Source organism: Microtus pennsylvanicus, chromosome 7 (genome assembly GCF_037038515.1).
Source record: "Microtus pennsylvanicus isolate mMicPen1 chromosome 7, mMicPen1.hap1, whole genome shotgun sequence".
In the NCBI taxonomy this organism is placed as follows: Eukaryota; Metazoa; Chordata; class Mammalia; order Rodentia; family Cricetidae; genus Microtus; species Microtus pennsylvanicus.
The window spans coordinates 58,132,422-58,152,712 of record NC_134585.1 but is presented as its reverse complement, the minus strand read 5'-3'; the positions used below and the strand labels follow the sequence as shown (position 1 = coordinate 58,152,712).

The window sequence follows — 20,291 nt, the reverse complement described above, 5'->3', positions numbered from 1 at the left end:
TGCTTACATTTTTAGCAGTCTCACACACTGCCATCATGGTGAGGAGAATGTAGGCATGGAAGCACACATGGTAGCTGAGAGTTCTATTTCTGGATCCAAAGGCAGCAGGAAGAAAGAGTCACTAGGCCTAACTTGGGCTTTTGAAACCCCCAAAGCCCACCCCAATGACATTCTTCCTCTAACAAGGCCACACCCACTCCAATAAGACCACACCTCCTCCTTCTCAAGTAGGGCCACTCCCGAATAACCAAGCATTCAGATATATGAACATGTAGGGGCCACTCTATTCAAACCACCAGACACCGCTACTAACTAGTGTTTATGGTGCCAGACAGTCCACCAAAGGCTCCCGGAAGACAAAGGTAATCATCAGTATCACCCAGCTACAAACCCTTTGACCTGCCTGCAAGATATACTGGTGCAGTCATGGTACAAATATTATGGGTAACTTTTTTAAAGCTCACTCTATGAGATAGAGCCCATATCTGACTTTGCTGAAGTGGCCAAGAACCTGAGACTAGATAGGTCATAGGCCTGGGGGAATCTATCACAATTATTTTGCTACAGGAACATAACAATGACTTCTAGTGGCATATTGTTATATCCATACCAGTGCCTTACTCAACTCAACATCAGTGAAGTTTCTTCTTGCAGTAGATGGAAAATAACGCAGAGACCCACAACTGGACAGTGTGCAGAGGCTGAGAGACCTGGGATATCTTCATCAAATCCCTTCCTTGGGACTCAGGGATCTATGCAAAGAGGAGATGAAGAACTAGAGGTCATGGATGATTCCAACTCAATAGTATCTTCCAGATAAGACACAACTGATATATATATGAACAAAAGAAACTTTTGCATGCATAGTGGCATGCACAGTACCTGCACAGGTCCTACATGGGTTCAAGGAGACGCTATCCTATCACTGAGGGGGGAAATGGAAATAATTTCAAACTTCTAACCAAGAAGCTAGCTGTTGTGTTTTTTTGTTTTGTTTTTGTTTTTGTTTTCTGTATAGCCCTGGATGACCTGGAACTCTCTTTGTAGACCAGGATGGCCTTGAACTAGAAGCTACCTACCTCTGCCTCCTGAGTGCTAGGATTAAATGCATGTGCCGCTACCACCCTAATTGCTACTTTTTAACTGATACCTGCTGGGAAAGGGTACATTTGTTTTCTGCAATGCAGCATCATTGGGTATATTAGCCACACATGAGGCAGGCCCATGCCTGGGAATAGTTGGCCGATACATAGAAAACTCCATAGATTTTGTTATTGTTGTTTGCTTGTTGTATGTGTGTGTGTGTACTTTTGTTTTGGCATTATTTAATCTTATTGGACTTTTGCTTGTTTGATTTTTATTTTATGGGGGTTTTGTTGAGAGATAGAGAAGACATAAATTACCATAGGCAGGGAGTTGAGGAGTTGGAGGGGGGAAAACATGATTAAAATAAATTGAATGAAAATAATAATAATAATTTAAAAAAAGACCTGAACAATTACAGCACCAGTTGACATCCAGACAGAACCCCACCCCTAGATGAGGAGCTACAAGTAATTTACAATTGCTGAGAGAGGGAGAATTAGTCTCCAGGCATGAGCCACCTGACTGATTATCCAGTGTCAAGTGGGCAGCCCTAGAAACATACGCAGATAGGCAACAGGAACAGATACAGTTAACTGGGTTTGCATGCTTGCTTATTTGTATGATTATGCAAGAATGTTTAATACAAAACAAAACAGGAGGCCACAGGAATTTGGGAAGGGGATGGTCTATGGTAGGGGTAAAGGGATGAGAGGAAGAAGGAAAATGACTTAATCATATTTTAATTAAAATTTAAAAAAGAATTTACTACAAGTACAAGGAAAATAATTGAGGAAGATCTGAGAAATGTAAGCAAATAAATGATGAGCAAAATGTTGTTTATGTGGCTGGGTCTAAAAATATGACAGCTAATTTACAGAAGGTTAGCAGAAGGAAACTATAAACTGACCAGTTAAACTGGGAGAAGGGATTTACCTTTGAACTATTTCAGAGGAAAGATGTGTATTCACTCTCTACTTACAGTGTACGTTAAGGCAGTAAAAGAAATGCTTGAACAATACAGAACGCTTGGCGTAGTGAAGGAATAGTCAGAAAAAGCAAAAAGTACACACAATCCAAACATTCCACTCCTATTCATGGTAGATGCTTTACAATCTTCTGTTGTGAGGGCTCTACTCGCTCTGTGTGTGTGTGTGTGTGTGTGTGTGTGTGTGTGTGTGTGTGTGTGTGTGTTCTACAGTGAATTAAACCCAGCACATCCTTCATACGTGCTAGCAAGCCCGCTGCACTGTGCTGTATCCTCAGTCCTTTCTTTGCTTCTATTTTGAAACAGTGTCAGTAAATCGTTAGGGAGGCCCTGAACTTTGAGCTCTTCTCCCAAGCACCTGGGATTAGGAAAACGCGTCTCAAGGCCCCACTTCCTGTAGGCTTATCTTTGAAAAGTCCTTTTCTACGGATTCCGGAGACACCGTGCCTAGAGGGGAGAGTGAAGTGGGAAGACCAGTTTCTTCATTTTGAGATTCTACTAACATACATGTCATAAATGTAAACTCGGGAAATACAGGTGTAGTTTCAAATTCTAATCAGAGACAAACGACTTGTTTTTATTACAACTGTCTTCATGGCGCCCTCTGCTCTCAGTCCACCCTTTCAAGGGTGCTGGTGTGTGGCAGGGTGTTGTTCCAGACAGCGCTCAGCACTGCTTCAGCTTGGCCCTTCCTCCCCTACACACCTAGGCCTGCCTGGAGCTACAGGTTAGTACCATCCACTCCACCGTCATTAAGCTGCCACTGCAGGCTGTCTGTGCTGTTTTTTCTCTGTACTAGGACAGCCCAGGCACTTTGTATGACATTTCCCACTACAACCTCGCCACCTATCGAAAGCCAGAGAGACCCTCACCACGCTAGTTTGTAGCTTGTTTTCCTTTCCTGTACCTTGGAATTTCCGTTTTAAATGGGCGCCTCTATAAAGCCATGTTCTAAATAAGGCTAGCTAGCTAGTTATTTTATCCACCATTATTGTCTGCATAGTGAGAAATTTAAGTATATGATGTTGCTGTAAAAAAAAAAAGCATTTAAATACGTTATATCTGTACAAAAGGCAAGTTTTGGGGCAGTGGTGGTGCAAGCCTTTCATCCCAGGACTCAGGAGGCAGAGGCAGGAGGATCTCTGTGAGTTTGAGGCCACCATGGTCTCCAGGACAGACGCCAAAGCTACACAGAGAAACCTTGTCTGGGAAAACCCCATGCTGTTCCAAGGGGTCGAAGTGGTTCTGCAATGCACGATCGATCGTCTCCATCACCACCCAGAGATTGGCTTTGCTGTGGGTAGGCCCGCTTTCGCTAACGTTAGAATGTTCTAGAATTCTCTTCACAGGCCTTCTGTAAAGCCTACAAGAGAAATGCTTCCCTTACAACTTAAACTCTACACGGGAAGAAATATTCTCATGTGTTCACAGCTGCATCTGTTTTTCCTGGTAATTCAGGTACTCATTTATTTAAGAAAAAAAAAGGAAGCTGTGAGGCTCTGCGGGCCACCATGGCGGTGGTGGCGTCCGTCCCTCCCGAGGGCTCTGCCTCCTGCATGTGGCAGAAGGCGGCAAGGGGTTCAGCCAGGCGACGCCCGAGACTCGCTCATTTTGTTCATTTCAAGCTGCTGGCCACACTTTTTGGATTCAAGGGGCCATTTTGTGGTCATAACCTAAATAAAAGTTTTCCAAACAAAACTCTGGGCACCATTGAGCATATAGCACATGTCAGGGGGGGGTCCTGTGCCTGGAGTCGCTCGCTGCGTCTGTGAGGACACGGCCAGGGGCACCGTACCTCGCGCATGCCCCGTGGCACCCCTCACGCACCCAGAGGGCGACGTGAGTCCCCCGGGGGGGCCCCCCTGCGAGGGCCCGACGTGGCCACCCATTGGCTGAGGCCCACCGCACGGCCAGGTCACGCACAGTCACCCCCGGCCCCCGCCCGCCACGCCTCAGTGCCTCGGCGACCCCGGCCCAGCTCGCTTGGGGCTCTGCGTCTCCGTACTCCTCCTCGCCCGTTGGAGGCCAGGCGGCCCCGCAGCGTGCCCACAGCCCCCCGGTGAGGCGGCCGAATAGCCTGGTCCACCTCGAGGTGTTTTCACCGAACTCCAGCCGCCATCATGGTGAGTCGCGGGCAGGCCGGCTGGTGGGGGTGGGCCCGGCTGAAGGCCACGCTCCTCAGATGGGGTGAAATTTGGAGTTTTTGGGGTAGCACGGAGATGAGGCAAAGGGAAAGTGGGGTTCCTTGAAGATTCCGGTTGTGGGGCCCGCCTGACACCCCCAGGGGAGGCCCGCCGACTTTGCGGCCTACCAGCACACCGGGGCTGCTGGGACATGGCCAGAGGCCGGTGGGCACGGCCTCCGGGGACCTCGGGTGCTCCGGGCCAGACCGCGTGCTCAGCCTGGGCCTCGGGCCACATCTCTTTCCCGCCTTCCGGCCTCAGGGCCTGCAAGAGCCCGGCCCCCACTCCGCGCCCCATCCCCACCCCAAGCCTCACCTGACTCCCACCCTATCCCCACCCCCACCTCTCCCCACCCTCACTCCGTGCATGTCCCCACCCCGCACCTATCTCCGCACCTCGCGCCTCTCCCCACCCCCACCCTGCGCCTGTCCCTACCCCGCGCCCCGCCCCACCCCGCGCCCATCCCCCACGCCTCGCCCCGCCCCCACTCTGCGCCCATCCTGCACCCCGCGCCTCACCCCACCCCCACCCTGCGCCCATCCCCCACCTCGTGCCTGTCCCTACCCCGTGCCTCGCCCCACCCCGTGCCCATCCCCCACCCGGCGCCTCGCCCCACCCCCACCGGATGCCTATCCCCCGCGCCTCGCCCCACCCCCACCCCGTGCCTGTCCCTACCCAGCGCCTTGCCCCACCCCTACCGTCGCCCTGCTGGCGAGGCCCTGTGGACGCCATTGGCTAGGTCCTGTCGGGAGTGGCACCTGAGAGGGCCAGGTGGTTTCTCTGGGTAGGCTTGTGCGCATGCGCGTGCAGGAGGGGAACCAGGCAGCTTGCTATCGGAACCGAGAGCAACTCTGCTACAATCCCAGCACAGGAGGCTGCCGGAGGAGATGCGAGTTCTAGGCTAGCTTGGGCAGGCTACAGAGCCAGCCCCTTCCCGGGGAACAGTACCGAGCGTGTCGGTAGCCATTGTCGCATATGTTGTATTTCATTTACACAGGTTTCCCCATTTTAGCGGTAAAGGAAGAAAATTTATATAATTTATGACGATGTTAAAATAAAGTTGGGCAATTTCATGTAAATATTTTAGTTGTAAAATTACTTGTCAATCTCAGTTAAGTTAAAATAACAGTACTGTAAAGTACTTGTGGACAGTTTTCTCCATTAGAGTTAGAAATTTAATGAAATCAGACTTACTATTTGGGCCAGTATTTGTAACATACATGGCAATTTGCTTACTATGGTGATTTAATTAAATTTCAAAGAACATTATTCTGGAATTTTTAGTAACAATATTCTCAACTTCTAGCTATTTTTGATGTGGATATTCAAATACAATGTTATTGTACTGTGGAGAGTTGATGTGTGATAGCTTCCAAGTTCATTGTTAGTATCCTAATATTTCTCAATTCATTTGGAGGTAGAATTGATTGTCTTATACTTAATAGTCTGTTTTTAATATGCTATTAAATTTATTAATGGATAAGATATTTTTCTACCAAGTTCAGTATATTTTGTGGATAATCTCAACTACTGGAGGCAGTAGGGGCCAGGTGCCTAAGGCAAGAGGATCACTTGAATGCCTCAGTAGTTGAAGGCACCCACCCCCCTTTGGCAACATGAGACATTGTCTTTAAAAATAATCATAGAAGGCAGAGGAAGGTGGAAATCCATGACTCTGAGGGCAGACTCATTTACATAGCAAGCTTCAGGTCAGCCAAAGTTCAAAAATTATACGATTTTGAACATTAAATTCTGATTATTTGGTTGTAGAGTGTTTTTGGTCTTGTTTTAAAAAGCATCTATTGGTTATGGGTGTTTTAAACACTAAGTGAAGCATACAGTAAGTAGCATTTCTGCCTCTGGTTCAGGGCTTGTTAAAATGAGTACTTTTGCTTTGTTAGCTTTGAGTGCCACCTACTGGATAAAGGCCAGGGTATGGTGTGCCTTCTTTAACTGGATAAAGGCCAGGGTATGGTGTGCCTTCTTTAATACATCATTACACTATTAAGATGAGACAAATTTTATACTTACCCTAATTAAGCAGGAAGCCTAAGCCCAAATCGAGTGTCCTATAATATTTGATGCTTTATTTTCTCATTGTTAAATTTTCCTCAAATACCCATCTTTTGTATAAAGAAAATAATTAGAAGACATTTGAGCTTTTTTTCTAATTGCTTAATTTTCAAGCAAGGAATTCAAGATCCTGAAAACAGGTAATTTATTTAAGAGCAAAAAAAAATCAAGTTCTTCCCCAACGATCATGTTTCACTTCAATTCTAGGGATATCACACATAACAGCTTTCAGCACATCCTTATACAGGTTTTGGTACCAGCAATTCTTTGTTGGTGGCGGTGGTGGTTGTAGTTGGCATTATGGGATACTGAAGTTGTATCCCTGGCTGCCTACCTACCAGATGTCAGACATTTACCTCACTGGTGATATCCAGCAATATCTCTAGATATTAAGTGCTCCTGAAGCACTGAGAATCAGTGCATTTATTACTTCTTAGACTCTGACACAGTTATCTGGTGAAGTATAACATCTCTAAATAAAAAAGCATCCATGCCTTGTGTTACAGACATCAGAAATAAAAAATTATTTATCAAATAAATGTAGCCTGTTTTCATTCATAAAAGAAGAGAGTTGAGGAAGGGAGTTCTATAAAAATTACAGAACCACTGTTTATGTTTTGAATTTATTTTGAATGAAAAATTGAGTTGGACAGATGTAGGAAAGCAAATCTAGTCAAGTTTTAAAGAGTTGAAGATATATAGCATATGTAGTAGTCCCATTTAGAAAAAAAAAGTAAAATTGTATGACATTATAAGAAGGGAAAACATTAATGTTTTTACTCCCTGTCATTTCACTGTCATGAAATATTGTTGAAGGGAATTTGCTGTTCAAAAGAATAAGGTTGTTCTTAAGTAGGAACACAAAATAACCTCTGAGCTGGCTTGAGCTTTTGAAATCTGAAAGCCCAACTCTTGACAAGTCCACACCTACTACGAGGCTACAACCCCTAATCTTTTCAAGAAGTGACCATTCTTACTCAGATTAACACACTGTTTTAAAAACGATGACTGTGAGAAACATCATATTTCAGAAAGTATTGCATCCTTTCGTTTAATTTCCACACCAGTTCTCTGCTAATTGCTGTCCCTGAAGCTAAACTAAGCTGTATAGGTAGGTGATTTAGAGTAACACTAACTTACGTTAAGTATAAAAGGTATATTTTTTATAGTTTGTCATATGTGTTTGTGTATATGTATTTTTAAAATTGTTTGTTTTCTAAATTACAGTCTGCCACAACTTCTGAGTCTCCAAATTCAGCTGTCTCCAGGGAGGCCAGCACCCAGTCTTCATCAGCAGCCACCAGTCAAGGATATGTTTTGCCAGAAGGCAAAATCATGCCAAACACTGTTTTTGTTGGTGGAATTGATGTTAGGGTATTGTATTCATATTTTATTTGCATTTTAAAATACATTGTGAAGCCAGGGAGTATTTGGGTGAGAAGAGGTGGGAGTAGTGCATGAGCCCTGGATTTCCAAGAGGAGCCCTGGCAACAATTAAGAGGCTCAAAATTTTATTTAAAATGTTGTGGATGATGGGATTTGATGTGTAGACCTAAAAGGGTTTTTCGTTGTTGTAAATTTTTGCAGTTTTGGTTTTAACCCATAGAGACTAAAACTACACTCATCAAAGTAGAGTAATTTCAGAATACCAGAGATTGGCTTGCATATAATCAGATTTCTTTTTCACAATGCAATTAGAAATCTTGAATGCTTAGTTTTTACTCTCGGAGTTCATTTATTCTCATAGATGGATGAAACCGAAATTAGGAGTTTCTTTGCCAGATATGGCTCAGTAAAAGAAGTGAAGATAATCACTGATCGAACTGGTGTGTCGAAGGGGTATGTAAATATATTTGCTATAGCTGCTGTTTATAGAACTGAGCATGGCTGGAGAGATGCCTGGATATCAGACAAGACTCTAAGTGGGCATTAATAAAACTTGTTGCTTTTGGTTATTTTATGGATAAAAGGTTTTTTTATCAGTTTATTTTCCTAGTATTTGTATTTTGGTATTTCCTAACTCAAACAAATATAATAATATGAGTTATTAGATTCCTTTTGCACATTTCACAGTATCTTAAATTTTAGCTGTCTTGCCTTACATGATCTTTGTTAATGAATATTAGCCCATTCTGACATTAGACTAAGAGAACAAAGTGGTATTTATAGAGGATCTGTTGTCTATGTCTCAGCATATTTAGGACAGTATATTCATCTTCCATTATCACCATTTCTGCTATTTTATAGAATATTAGATAGTGTAAATCATAGTACTATGTAGTTACGATTTTGTATTTCATTTATCTGCTTTCTAGCTATGGATTTGTTTCATTTTATAATGACGTGGATGTGCAGAAGATAGTAGAAGTAAGTAAGAGTCTTACAGAAAATTTCTTTAGCAATGCTTTAGAGTTGAAAAGTACTGGATATTCAGTCTTATGTAAAATACAGGGAAAAATAGGCTTCCTTTCTGTTTAAAATAAAAAAAAATTCTTTTAATTTTTGTCTTTTGAGACAGGATTTTGCTGTAGCTTTGGAGGCTGTCTTGGAACTAGCTCTGTAGGCCAGACTGGCCTCAAACTCACAGAGATCTGCCTGTCTCTGCCTCTTGAGTGCTGGGATTAAAGGTGTTCGCCACCACCGCCTGGCCAAAATGTAATTTTATGTAGTTAAACAGAACCTGCTTGCTTGGGGGCCTTTAGCTTTATCAACTAGAGACAGAGTTAGAAATGGGGAAAATGGCTTTACAAAATTTAACTTGATGCTTTGAGATGCTTTGATTAGAGTTCTAAGGCTGAGCACAGTAGTATTTGCCCAAGTCTCAGAAGTGAAGGATTAAATTATCGTTTGTTACTGTTTTTAGTCACAGATAAATTTTCATGGTAAAAAGCTGAAACTGGGCCCTGCAATCAGGAAACAAAATTTATGTGAGTAAAACCAGAAATTGTTCTTGATAAAACTGTTTAGGTTTTCAGAGAACTCGATGTAAGTTTTTCTCTTGTTTCTTTTAAAGGTACTTATCATGTGCAGCCACGTCCTTTGATTTTTAATCCTCCTCCTCCACCACAGTTTCAGAGTGTTTGGAGTAGTCCAAATGCTGAGACATACATGCAGCCTCCAACCATGATGAATCCTATAACTCAGTATGTTCAGGTAATAACAGCCTGCATTCTTGTTCTTAGGTTTGTTAAGTCTTTTTAAGCTCTGAAATCATATGCATGGTTTGGATATTAAGTGTAATACAGTTCAGTCCTTATTGGAATACTTGAAATGGGAAGAATTTGTTTGTTTATTCTCATTCTTAATTGCTGTTTTCCTCATGCTGAAATGAAATCTGCCTCTATATAGTTTGTAAGCCTTTATCCTAGAACCTTGGTAGCCACATTAGATATATTTCTTTTTTCCAAAGTTTATTTTTCAGACACACAAAGTATATATAGAAGAATTTTACTATTGCCTTTTTTTCAAGTTGAAAAAGTTCTATAAATGTTCAGGACCAGCTTTGCATATCCTCTTAGTTGGTTCTTCCCAAAGAAGATCAGTTCATCTGTGTTTGACCCGCAGTGAATTCCAAATGCCTCCTCATGTAGGTTGTTGACACCTGGGTTTATTTTAGCTCTAAAATTGATAGGTTTTATCTATAAGTCATAGGTTTCTTGAATTTAATTTGAGCTGGGTTAATATTTAAATTTCCATGCTTACTATGCCTATTTATGCTAAATAACATTCTTGGTACATTTTACTTTTATGCTTTTCAATTTTAGAGACTGTTTTTGGCAAAAAAATTAACAATATCATATTTATTGTGTGTGGAATACAGACTGCATCTTGCCTTATTTTTCTTGTTCAAAATATGACTTAGAAGAAAATCTATACTCCTAATATTGTGAGTCATTACTGATATAAGGCATTTGTGTGCTACTACTTGCTTTTAGTCAATAAATACTGAAGTATAGAAGACAATGATTTATCCGGGTGTGGTGGTGCTTGCGTGATTTACTCGGGAGGCTGAGACAGGGAGGATCTCTTGAGTCCAAGAGTTCTGGGCTGTAGTGCGCCATATCATATTAAGTTCGGCATCAATATGGTAACCTCCCAGGACCAGGTTGCCTGAGGTCGGAAAACAATGATTTAATCACTTCTCCAGTTTCAGATTGTAATTCCTTAACTTTCAGAAATTAAATGAGGCTGTAGAAAAGTTAGAGCTTCTCCGTTCTGTTAACATTGCTATGAGTGCCTTATCTGTGAAGGTATTTTCATAAAGAAACAGATGATGTTATTTATTGAACTCCCTTGCTAGAACTGTATGTATAATCAGTGTACAGCAACTTCCAAAGGTGAATTTTGGCTTAGAAAAGCAGTCATTTAAGTTGTCTTTTTCCTCCTTCCTGTGCAGTGGGTTATCATTTGACAAGAAATATTTTCCTCATAAAACCAATCTTTTAGACTCCTGAATTGCTATATATATATAGAAAAAGAGAAAAAATACTTTTTTGTTGTATTGTGAATGATACTCTTTCTCATTTTCTCAAATTTATTTTACTAATCCAATTTTTCTGTGAACTTTATTCTCAGGCATACCCTCCTTATCCAAGTTCACCAGTTCAGGTCATCACTGGGTATCAGCTGCCAGTTTATAATTACCAGGTATTTTTTCCTTTAATTGAAAATGACTTGGCCAGCACCTGTCCTCATTCATCCTATCCAGATCTACTCTTTATAAACAGGCTTGTAAGGTGTCTTAGTGTTCTAGTGCTGTGAACCATGACCACAGTGATTATTATAAAAGAAAGCGTTTAATTGAGGCCAATTTACAGTTTGAGGTTTAGTTCATTATCGGTGTGGCAACATGCAGGCAGACAATAGTGCTGGAGAGGTAGCTGAGAGTTCTACATCTTGGATCCATAGGCAGCAGGAACAGACAGCCCCTGTCTCTGTCTTGGGCTTTTGAAAAGCTCAAAGGCCACCCCCAGTGACACATTTCTTCCAACAAGGTTACACACCCCCTTTCTTTTTTTTATTTAATTATTTATTTATTTATTTTTATTCCATGTGCCTTGGTGTTTTGCCTACATATATGTCGGAGAGGGTGTCAGATCCCCTGGAACTTGAACTGCAAACAATTGTCTGCCTAGTGGGTGCTGGGAATTGAATGTGGGACCTCTGGAAGAGCAGCCAGTGCTCTTAACCACTGCGCCATCTCTCCAGTCCCCCAAGGCTACACCTCTTAATCCTTTCAAATAGTGCCATTCCCTGGTGACCAAGCATTCCAGTATATGGGCCTATGGGGCCATTCTCATTCAATCCACCACAAAAGGAATAATAAGTATGTTAGAGAAAACTACCATAGCAAAACTGAGCCAGGGAGGAAAAAAACACAGAAGGAAAAAGAGCCCAAGAGAAGTCACGAGAATTAGAGATCCATTTGTTTGCACACTCAGGAATATCATAAATAACTAAACTGGAAGCCATAATACATAGGCAGAGGAGCTGATACATGCAACCTCAGTCCTGTGCATTCATAAGAGCTTTGATTGTGTTGATTTATAGGGCCATATTCTTCTGGTGTCCTCTATCCCCTCTGACTCCTCTTCCCCAGGGTTCCCTAAGCACTGAGGAGAAGGACTTGAATTATCAGATAATTTAAGGGAATGTAAAATAACTTGGAGATACTACTTTGGTCTTTCTTTATATAAAATTGCTACATAGTGTGCTATATAAAGTAGAATTGGTCTATAATTCAGACATCAATATTACTTAGAGGTAAATATTTTGACAAGGAAAAAACATTTGTTGAGACTGTTTATGAAGATTAAGTATCTTCTGTTCTTATTTCAACATATTTTCATTTCTGTCAAATATCTTAAAAATCTATGCTGACTTAGAAGTTTTTATAAGATAGGTTGAAATAAAAATACTACCCAGTACCGAATTTTGATTGATAGTGCATAATTTTGCTAGATGCTATAAAATAGTAGTTTCATGAATTTCTTCCAATAGATGTGACCATATTTATGACCCATAACTGTAGCTGTAGTAATAATTTCCAAGTGCTCCTGTCTTTTTAAATTTTCCTGAATGCCAAGTTCCATTTGAGAAAATGTAAGTTTTATATATGGAAGAAACTGAAAAATGCACAGATAGTACTGTTTTGTAATAAGAAATTAAGAGCATGATAAAGACTGTAACATTGTCTAATTATCTCTTTTGAAAATATGTGTAGGTGTTTAAATAATATTTCTTTTGTTTTCTTAAGATGCCACCGCAGTGGCCGGCTGGGGAACAGAGGAGTTATGTTATACCTCCGGTAAAATGAATTAGCTGAATGTACTCTGCTTACTTAGTCTTACAGTTTTCTCTGATATATTTCTTTTGCAATATTGTGTAGGTTTATAAATATTCTAATTACCTTATTTTAGGTATTTTACTTTATCTCAGTAATATACTCACATGAGAAAAAACCTGCTTTTTGTTTTTCACATTATTGTTGTATGTCCAGTCAGTGGCTGCTTCATAAACAATAAGTTTTTGGTTACTTATTGACATGATGTATAATCAAGGAAAATATTATTAAATATTAGATTCAGAGTTACCATGTAGTCTTTCTAGAATCTGCCTGAGTTTGCAACTAAAATAAAATACATAGAAACATTTTACCCTTAATATTATTTTATAAAAAGAATAAAAGAAGGTGATGCCATCTATCAGTATACCACCTGAGCTTCTGTTAACTTTCATAGATAAAGATTGGGTATTTGAAAAACAAAGTGAGAGAATTCTCAGGTACTCCGTTAACTACATATTATCGTTCCTTAAACTCCTACTGACTTTCATGTTGACAGAGGCATTTTTAAAATAAAAGAATTCATTTTAAAACAGTAATTTTAAGCATTTAGTTTAAAACAATTTCTGAAAAATAACCTTCTAAAGAATGACTTAGAAATGTATCATGTTTCTTGTTAATTATACTTTTATCGTTTTAAATTTAGGCTTATACAACTGTTAACTACCATTGCAGTGAAGTTGACTCAGGAACTGAAGCTTTGTCAAATGAATGTTCAGTTCATGAAGCTTCTCCAGCCTCTGGAAATGGCTCACAAAAGGCAAACATCTAATTTTATTTACTGCTTTAATTTAAAATTTATTTTATATTATGATTCTTTGACCTATTTGCCACGATTTAAAAATGAAAGTTACAACCTGCAGAGCTCAGAGGACTTAACGCTGCAATTAATGTACAAGAAAATAATACCTCAGATAACCCAAACTTGGAGTTTCTGATTCCTTTGTTGTATCTTTTCTTCTAATTGCATTTTTCTTAAATCATATTTTAGTTACTGGTCTATAATATGATTTGGTAGAATTCAGTGGCCAGATTTCTACTATTAGTATGAATATTTGCCATGCCTTTTATAGTTTAAATATTTTATTTAGCAAAATAGTAATATGTATTATTTATGATACTCTGAAAATATTTATGACATTAGCTTTTTAAAATGGTAATTGTTTGATACCGAATTAGATAGTCCGTCTGTCCTCCCTCCCTCCCTCTTTCCATTTTGTTGGTTTTTCGAGACAGGGTTTCTCTGTGCTCTGGAGCCTGTCCTAGAACTAGCTCTTGTAGACCAGGCTGGCCTTGAACTCACAGAGATCTGCCTGCCTCTGTCTCCAGAGTGCTGGGATTAAAGGTGTGTGCCACCACTGCCTGATTTAGTCATTTCTTTAATCATATTCTCATCTCAAAATTCTAATTCATATTGTTGAATAAATAAAGAAGTAGACATGTTGGGAAAAAAACTAAAGATTTCACTGGACAGATCCCTCATCTGTGTGTGCTAGTGAATAAGAAAATTACGGAACAATAAGGAGTTCAAAACTAGCATTGGCTACATGGCCAGTTTGAGGCAATCCTAGGGTTACATGAGATCCTGCCTCAAAAAGAACAAATTTTGCACACATAAAATTAAAATAGCTTGTTAAACAATTATACTAACATATCTCCCTGAATATTAAATTTTGAAATATTAAAATGTTTGATTCTTTCTGTAATAGGGAAAAATAAATGTTTCAAACAAAATACCATAGTTTTAATAAATACAAATTTTTAAATTTGCTAAAATACTAAATTTAGGCGGACTATATATAAAGTAAACAATAAATGGTAAGAATTTGATGTTATGAAAGATTTTCTTAGTAGTGTATATGCTCAATATACTTTCAAAAAGCCATTAGCAGAGCTAGAGAGATGGCTCAGAGGTTAAGAGCATTGCCTGCTCTTCCAAAGGTCCTGAGTTCAATTCCCAGCAACCACATGGTGGCTCACAACCATCTGTAATGAGGTCTGGTGCCCTCTTCTGGCCTGCAGGCATACACACAAAATATTGTATACATAATAAATATTTTTGAAAACGCCGTTAGCAGTGAATAAAAGATGTAGTCTTTAAATTTCCATGTTTCAGAAGTCTGTGGACCGAAGCATACAGACGGTGGTCTCTTGTCTATTTAACCCCGAGAACAGACTGAGAAATTCTCTTGTTACTCAAGATGATTACTTCAAGGTAGGACAAGAATAGTATGCAGAATAGAATGTGTGTGTTAATATTGAAACTTAGTTTTTTCTGTATGTTTTTATACATAATGTTTTTATAGTGATTAATTAAAGTGTTTTATTATATAAACTCTTGGTAAACCATTATAATAGTTGTGTTTTACCCAAAGTGTGTTGGATGCTGTGCAAATCTTACAATAATAAAGTTTGTCTTTAGGGAAGAAAAGTTTTCAGGAGGTTGAGTTGATGAGCTGTTGGGCACATGGCTCAGTGAGTAAAGCACTTACTGAGCAAATGTGACTTTGAACTCAGAATTTATAAATGGCAGGTGGGTTTAGCAGCCTGCCTAGAATTCCAGTCCTCAGGGGCAAAGACAGGATCCTGAGCAAGCTGTGTAGCAAGGTCAGTCCCTATCAGTAATCTGTGTGTTCGTTCAGTGAGAAAAGGTAGAATGCAATCAGACTCCAGATGATGTTGACACAGTATGCACACAAACTACGGAGAAATGGTAAGTAATATAAAAGGTTCATGAGAGTTGGCAGATAAAATAATTACTTGACCACACAGAAAAACTTGAAATCAGAATGTAATTCATAGCTGTAGGATTAAAGAGAAACAAAAGAACTACTTGGTTAATAGATTTGAACATCGTGGAGAATGAAAAGGAATAAAACTGAGGAGGTTGAAAATAACCAAGTGAGAATTCAACAAAGTTTGGGTTTTTAATATGTTCACATTGCACAGATCACTTACATTTTAGGACATTACATTTAGAGTTTCTATGTGGTGCCTTCTATGTGGTGGTTTTATTTGAGGGTTAGAATTCAGAAACTTGGCCATGCTGTAATCACATGCCTTACTACTGAGCTGTTCTTCCAGTCCCAAGACTTTACAAATGTAAAATGAGAATAAGTTAGAACACAAAGCCTCTAAGGTTCTTTTATTTTTGAGTCCAAATATGAAGTCTATTAATTGGCGAGTTCATTGGAGAGAATACTGCATTCTGGGGAAGATATTTTGAGATAATAAAGGATAAGTGTAATATGGATGTCATTCATACAACTCATTTAAAGTATATAATTCAATGAATTTTTAGTATTTTTTACTTATCTGTACAACCATAAGTCAAATTTAAAAATGTCTTAGCCATTCCAGAAATAAACCCCTTGCTTATTTTCATTTCTAACTTACTAGGCAGTGAAAGTTATTACCTACAGTGTGTTTGCAATATGATGAGCAAAAGATGCTCATTTAAAATTTTTTCTACACAGTGCAGTATGTAACTGCAGTAGTTTGCCCCAAAGTTCTGAAAGTGTTAAATGATGTTTGAAAAGAAAAGTGTTCAAAATTGAGTTTTCACCTTGTGTTGAAAAGAAAGAATACTTCCCTTTGAAATCTAGAGATTTCTTTCCCTCTAGTTAGGAATCAGAAATTAGTAGAGAAACCTGCTGTTGTCTGTTTTGTTTGTGTATATGTATGTATGTATGTATGTGCGTGCATGTTCACAGATCAGTCAGAATATTTGTGTGGAGGCCCATAGTAGATGTTGGTAATTTTGGGATCCCAAGTTCTTGTCCTCCTGATTACAGAACAAGCACATGGAGCCACAGACCTATTATAAGCAACTAAATACTGTTTGTTATTGAAATTGAATGTACTGTGTATTTCCATCATCATTCTTTTAACTTCAGCCCCATAATTTTAATTCCTACCTAACATCTAAAAATGTGTAAATTTTGTGACCAGTTTTCTAGGCTCCAACCTAAGTGGGATGTTATCTTACTGACATGGAGCTGATAATGTGTGTACATGTGAGGGTACTTGTACTAGTCAGATAGACATTGGTGTCTCGCCATCTTTTTGAAACAGGATCTTCCGCTGAATCTGGAGCTTGTCCATTTGGCTAGACTGGCTGATGTATGCCGGAGGGATTTGTTTATTTCTGGTTCTGTTCTACCAGCACTATGATTATATAGTACACCTCTAATACTAGCCCTTTAAAGGGGGTGCTAGGGACCTGAACTCAGGCCCTCAGGCTTGCACAGCAATACTTTGCCAAATGAGCCACCTCTCCGTTCACAGAAATTTAGGTAGAATGTTCACATAGAACATTAGGTAGAAAAATTGAGAAATTTAAAGTATACAGAAAGATCACCAGTGTATATACAAGCATCATCTTATATAAGAGATTTGAGCAATCCTTAGGTCTTCATATCCATGGGGGAGAGTGTTCCTAGGACCCACTCCTTGAGAAAACATTTTAAATATTCTTACCTTTGCTTCATAAAGAATGATACATCTCCACAGATTGCACTTAAAAGCCCCTTTCTTTAAATGCTTGGACTACACTTAAATTCCGAATAATGAAAAAACAAAACAATTTCCAATCAGCTGTAACGTGTGTCCAAGTGTTCTTTGGTGCACAGATTGTACTAAGCCTTAAATATACAAGATTTTGAGCTTTTTAATAAAAATAAAAGATTTCAAATTGAAACACAGTACAGTTCTCAAATATGGTTTCTGTCAGATGGAATAGTTAATAAAAAAATAGGGATTTGTTTGTTTCTGTTGGGAAGGTTTTAATTCTCTCTTTAATTGTATACTGGTACGTTGCCTGTGTGTATGTCTGTACTACATATGTGCCTGATGCCCACAGAAGCTAGATAAGAGTGTCTGATCCTTTGAAATTAGAGTTAACAGTTTATGAGCTGAAACCACCAGACCATTTCTCCAGACCCAAGCCTTGGGGTTGTTTGTTGGATAGTTCTTACTTTGTTTTGCTGGCAAGGTGGCTCATCAAATAAAGGCAGTTGGCACAAAACCTGGTGATCTATGTTTAATCCCTGAAACATACATGTTGTAGGAGAGAAACTGTGCACATTGTCCTCTTGACCTCCACATAATGGGCTATGCATGCCTGCATGCATGCTTATACACACAAAATAAATTCTAGTGAAAAAAATTAAAGAGTAGTTTTAAGAATTTTCTGCTGTCTTTAAATCATTAATTATTTTAAATGGTACTAATTATAACATTTCTGAGTTGAATTCTTTTTTAATTTTGTTATTTAACAAAGCCTTACATTTATTGTTGGACAGAGTTCCACCAAATGCCTCCCCTTTCCTCATTCACTATATTTAAACTTAAGCCAACATACTATTTCATAATCTTAGATCAGTAATGGTAGTATGGAATTTTCAGTGATTTAAAATAATTTTGTCTCTTCTAGGATAAAAGAGTGCATCATTTTAGAAGAAGCCGGGCAGTCCTTAAATCTGATCATCTCTGCTAACTTTGTAGTCTCACAAGGTTGTTAGTTTTGAATATTAAGAGATGGAAAGGTTTTACTATTACAGAATTTTTGACAAATCACACTCAGATTTTGTATTGTATAAAAGTTATATTAGATTGCCTAGTTTTATGTTGAATGTGTTAATTTGATGTTTAAATAGAAACTGGTTTTGTGTTCATTATATAGTTGAAAGAAAAATAATTGCAAGTAAAAGAAATAATTTTCAAATAATTGAAAAATAGCTGAAAGGAATAACTTTTAAGACTTAAGGACTTGTAATTAAAATTGGCATTTTAAGAGTTCAAAAGCAAGTACTAATTTTCAAGAAAAAGGATTTTATAAACCTATTTTGAAAGGTCGGAATTTTGATAGTTTGGCTACAAGCATTTCACTTCTCAACAGGTACCTGAACAGTACAGTATTTACAGTATTGTGCTTTACATTTATTATTTGTTTAAACATTTGCCACAAGAGCAGAATTTTTAGAACTGCATTTTTAATCAGTGGAACTCAGTATATAGTTAACTTTATTGAAGTCTTCCTTATCTAAGCCCAGGAAACAGATTCTTAACAGTCCAATCAGTGGGTCTTACATTTATACAAAATATTTTACCCTTTTGCTAGAATCCACACATATGCACATATCTTATTTATTTGGTTGGGATGGTAATTAGGATATCTGAAATTCTGGGTATAATTTTGTTTAAAGAATCCGAGACAAACTAAACTATGCTAGATGTATAAGCTATTCTCAGTGAGTAATACTCTTTTTTCTAAAAATGCTAAACTCAATGGCTGTCTTAAAATTGTGCAAAATACTGGCATTAAAGAGTGCTGAAAATTTTTTATGTCACTTAAAAGTTAATCAGAGTATCTGAAAGAAATTTTTATAAAAACATTCAAAATATAAGTTGTTACAGAGTAAATAGGTTTTTAGTTTTGTTAGTCTCTTGTATTTCCTTTTGTAAAGTAAAATATGTCCAAAACAGTCAAAGTATGTAATTTTGACATTTCTAAACCACAAAATTTGTTTCATAATTGTATCCCAAGAATGTGGTAGTTAATCTGTTTTTAAATTAGATGGTCTCTTCATTGGATATTATACATTGTAACAGCAGAGAGACTATGCCCACAGTTGTTTTCACCCTGTATTCCCATTCTGTCAGGATTTGTTCCATGGTATAAAGTAGGCAAGTAACAGTTGTGAGCAGTTCGGGGGCTAAGCCTTAGGAATGTAGCTCTGGGACGGTGATAGATACCGTCTGTCCTGCTGTGCACATTAGTTTTACAATGCCTTGTATTAGCCCTTTCCTTCAAATAGGGTCACATCATAAGTGTCCATAATGATCTTAACTCTTAATTTCTGTATTTGAAGGACAAAATCTTTTTAAGTCTCCAAGAGGTCAGTGTACCAGAAAACTAGGAAATGTGCTGAAATTTGTTCTTTTGTTTGTCCCTCCCCCCCCCAGTGCATTTGTATTTTTTTGTGTGTTAATAGTTTTGCATGTACCACTCTGTGATTAAATCTCCAGCTTACTATGAATGATATCCTAAATTCTAAAAAACAATTGTAATTGTTGATGTATGACTTAAGGAAAAGTAAGGGAATAAATTTTCACCTGCTGTTTTGTTGGAGCCAAGTATTTAAGAGAAGGGGAAAAGAAAAGTACTGAGCCTTTCAAAATGAAAGATTAATTTTAAACTTAAAAGTATGTTCCTATTACCTATTGCTGATACTATCTTTGCATAAACGAATAAAGCTTTTTTTCAAAAATATCATTGACTTATTGTCATATCTACAAGATGGGAAATTTTGGTGGATAGTGTGTGACAATGTATAAATCCCTGTGATTAAAATTGTAAATAGTCTGCATTTTCTAAGATGGCAGCTAATTATAAAATTTTGAGACATTTTCTTGCTTTCTACAAGATACCATAGCCCTGGTTCTGCACCTGGGTGGTAGCTAGGTTGTTCAGTCCACCACCTCTTCCTCATCAACAGGCATGCTTCCCAGAACCTCCCTGGCTAACTCTGCAACAAGGGATGGTTCACCCCACACCATTACCACCAAGGCCAGCTCTTCTGTGCTGCTCAAGTGAGGCGCAGGGGCCATTCAGTGTGGC

General features: G+C 38.7%; 1 protein-coding gene across 1 annotated transcript; it reads left to right on the top strand.

Annotated features, from left to right (window-relative positions):
• The first annotated feature begins 5,052 nt into the window (after window positions 1-5,052).
• Window positions 5,053-18,167, top strand: Dazl (deleted in azoospermia like). The gene is made up of 12 exons (XM_075979158.1): window positions 5,053-5,143; window positions 5,252-5,268; window positions 7,555-7,701; window positions 8,075-8,166; window positions 8,643-8,694; window positions 9,191-9,254; window positions 9,341-9,480; window positions 10,903-10,974; window positions 12,584-12,634; window positions 13,317-13,430; window positions 14,787-14,885; window positions 18,105-18,167. The coding sequence occupies exons 1-12, from the start codon at window positions 5,053-5,055 to the stop codon at window positions 18,165-18,167; spliced, it is 1,002 nt and encodes a 333-aa protein (XP_075835273.1).
• Window positions 18,168-20,291: the final 2,124 nt, after the last annotated feature.

Bases quoted from the DNA above. Each gene is read 5' to 3' on its own strand.
- Dazl (XM_075979158.1), top strand. From the start codon at position 5,053: ATGCGCGTGCAGGAGGGGAACCAGGCAGCTTGCTATCGGAACCGAGAG. The intron at 10,975-12,583 runs GTATTTTTTCCT...TGTTTTCTTAAG, and splicing joins TGCCAGTTTATAATTACCAG to ATGCCACCGCAGTGGCCGGC. The intron at 12,635-13,316 runs GTAAAATGAATT...TTTTAAATTTAG, and splicing joins GGAGTTATGTTATACCTCCG to GCTTATACAACTGTTAACTA.